The sequence below is a fragment of the Gossypium hirsutum genome, chromosome A10, assembly GCF_007990345.1.
Source record: "Gossypium hirsutum isolate 1008001.06 chromosome A10, Gossypium_hirsutum_v2.1, whole genome shotgun sequence".
NCBI lineage: Eukaryota > Viridiplantae > Streptophyta > Magnoliopsida > Malvales > Malvaceae > Gossypium > Gossypium hirsutum.
The window spans coordinates 54,063,622-54,066,006 of record NC_053433.1 but is presented as its reverse complement, the minus strand read 5'-3'; the positions used below and the strand labels follow the sequence as shown (position 1 = coordinate 54,066,006).

Below are 2,385 nucleotides of genomic sequence, written 5' to 3'. Positions count from 1 at the left end.
AAAGGAGCCAAAAGAAAAGGAATTTGGTTACACTCAAAATGAAGAAAAGAACCCTACCCCACACTCCAGTCGAATTCTCTTGTGTTTAGAGTCCTTGTACGGCACCAGCACACCCCTCACTTGCCTCCTCAAAACTCTCCAACAACACACTATCCATATCTATTCAAAACACCTAACTTTTCTCCCCATAACTCTCCTAGAATTTGGCTACAACTCCCCACTCCCCTCAACTCTCAACTGCCCAGTAGGATCAGAATCCTACTAACAAACAACCCCAGCACAGTACCATAGCAAAAAAAAACCCCTTGAGTGCAGAGAGACTCGAACCGAGTCCCTTGCCATAAGTAACACGCCCCTATCCTCTAGATTAACAGACTTTTTATAACATAACCTCCCCTCAATTTAAATAAAAACCCAACATCTAACAGCAAGGGTTTAATTCAGTAAAAACCTAAAAATTTTGCTAAGGCCCAAGTTTGAACCCAAGACATCTCACACCTCTTAGGACACCCTTAACCATCAAAGCAAGCAAGCCACATGCAAGAGAATAGAATTAAATCACTAACAAATTTGGGGCATTACAAATTTACCCTTTAAAAGAAAATTTTGGCCTCGAAATTTACCTGATCAGAACAAATGAGAGTATTGTTGTCGCATCAGGTTCCCATGCGACTTCCTCAGAACTGTGATTATGCCATAGCACGTTAACCAATAGAACCAACTTCTTCCTCAGAACTTACACATTATGGTCTAAAATCTGGACTGGCTATTCCTCAAAGGTCAAATCTAGTCTAACCTCAATTTCCTCAGTCAAAACAATGTGTGAAGGATCAGAGCAACCTCGTCTCAACATAGAGACGTGGAACACGTCATGAATCTGATCGAACTCTGGAGGTAACTTAAGTTTAAAGCCAACTAGTCCCACACGTTTCAATATACGGTAAGGCCCAATGAACCTAGGGCTTAGCTTGCCTTTCCGACCAAACCTCAGTACCTTCTTCCACGGCAAGACCTTAAGAAACACCAAGTCCATCGCAAAATACTCAATCTCCTTATGCTTCAGATTCGCATATGACTTCTGCCTGTCGAATGCCACCTTTAATTGATCTTGAATCAATCTAACTTTATCCTCAGTATCAGAAATTAATTCAAGACCCAGAACACGTCGCTGGCCCAACTCCATCCAACACGTAGGAGTACGACATCTACGACAGTATAATGCTTCGTAAGGTGCCATCAGTATGCTAGACTGGCAGCTATTATTGTATGCAAACTTTGCCAATGGCAAATAATCCTCCCAACTGCCCCGGAAGTCAATCACACAACTCCTTAACATATCTTCCAATATCTGAATCACTGTCTTTGACTGCCTGTCTGTTTGAGGATGGAACATAGTACTAAAGTCCAACCTTGTACCCAATGTTTCATGTAACTTTTTCCAAATTCGAGACGTGAAACGAGGATCCCTATCGAATATGATTGAAATCGGTACCCCATGCAGTCTCACAATTTTAGACACATACAACTTAGCCAACTTCTGTAATAAGTAGTCTGTACGAACGGGTATAAAATGGGCAGATTTAGTCAGTCGATCAACGATGACCCATACTGAATCCTTCTTAGTAGGCATTAAGGGTAGCCCACTAACAAAGTCCATTGTCACCCTCTCCCATTTCCAAAGTAGAATCTTGATCAGCTGAAGCAACCTTGAAGGCAATTGATGCTCCGTCTTAACCTTTTGGCACGTTCGACACCTACTCACAAAGTCAGCAATTTCATGCTTAAGCCCTGGCCACCAATACAACTCCCGAAGATCACGGTACATCTTATTCCTGCCAAAATGCATAGCATAAGGACTACTATGCATTTCTTGCAGTATAGACTGCCTCAAATCAGTATCTTTTGGTACACAGACTCTCCCACGGTAACAAAATACCCCTCACTATTCAGCCCAAATCTGAAGTTTCCCCATTCTCAATATGTCAAAAACGAGAGCCCAACGACTCATCCTCTAATTTCTTACCTTTAATCTGTTCAATCCACCTCGATTTAACTTGAACTTCAGCCAGTAAACTACCATCGTTGAATAAATTGAGACGAGCAAACATCACACTCAAATTAGTAATACCCTATGGCTCAGTGCATCGGTTACCACGTTAGCCTTACCAGGATGGTATTCAATCGAACAATCATAATCCTTAAGTAGTTTAATCCATCTGAGCTGCCTAAGGTTTAGCTCCTTCTGAGTGAGGAGATACTTGAGGCTCTTGTGATCTGTGTAAATAATAGACTTCTCACTGTATAGGTAATGCCTCCAAATTTTCAGTGAGAACACTACTGCGGCCAAGTCCAAGTCATGCGTCAGATAATTCGCCTCATGCGTCT

At 41.9% G+C, this 2,385-nt stretch overlaps 1 protein-coding gene across 1 annotated transcript; it reads right to left on the bottom strand.

Annotated features, from left to right (window-relative positions):
- Positions 1 to 207: 207 nt before the first annotated feature.
- Positions 208 to 1,825, bottom strand: LOC107895803 (uncharacterized). Its single transcript, XM_016821028.1, has 4 exons — positions 1,707 to 1,825; positions 1,013 to 1,301; positions 797 to 898; positions 208 to 258 (listed from the first exon to the last, which is right to left on the bottom strand). The coding sequence occupies exons 1-4, from the start codon at positions 1,823 to 1,825 to the stop codon at positions 208 to 210; spliced, it is 561 nt and encodes a 186-aa protein (XP_016676517.1).
- Between the last annotated feature and the right edge of the window lie 560 nt (positions 1,826 to 2,385).

What these genes read in the sequence shown, in the direction of transcription:
- LOC107895803 (XM_016821028.1), bottom strand. Translation starts at nt 1,825, where the DNA reads ATGTACCGTGATCTTCGGGAGTTGTATTGGTGGCCAGGGCTTAAGCAT. An exon ending in GAGCATCAATTGCCTTCAAG is followed by an intron (nt 1,302 to 1,706) that starts GTTGCTTCAGCT and finishes CTTCCGGGGCAG; the next exon opens with TTGGGAGGATTATTTGCCAT. An exon ending in TTTTGACTGAGGAAATTGAG is followed by an intron (nt 259 to 796) that starts GTTAGACTAGAT and finishes GTTTGTTAGTAG; the next exon opens with GATTCTGATCCTACTGGGCA.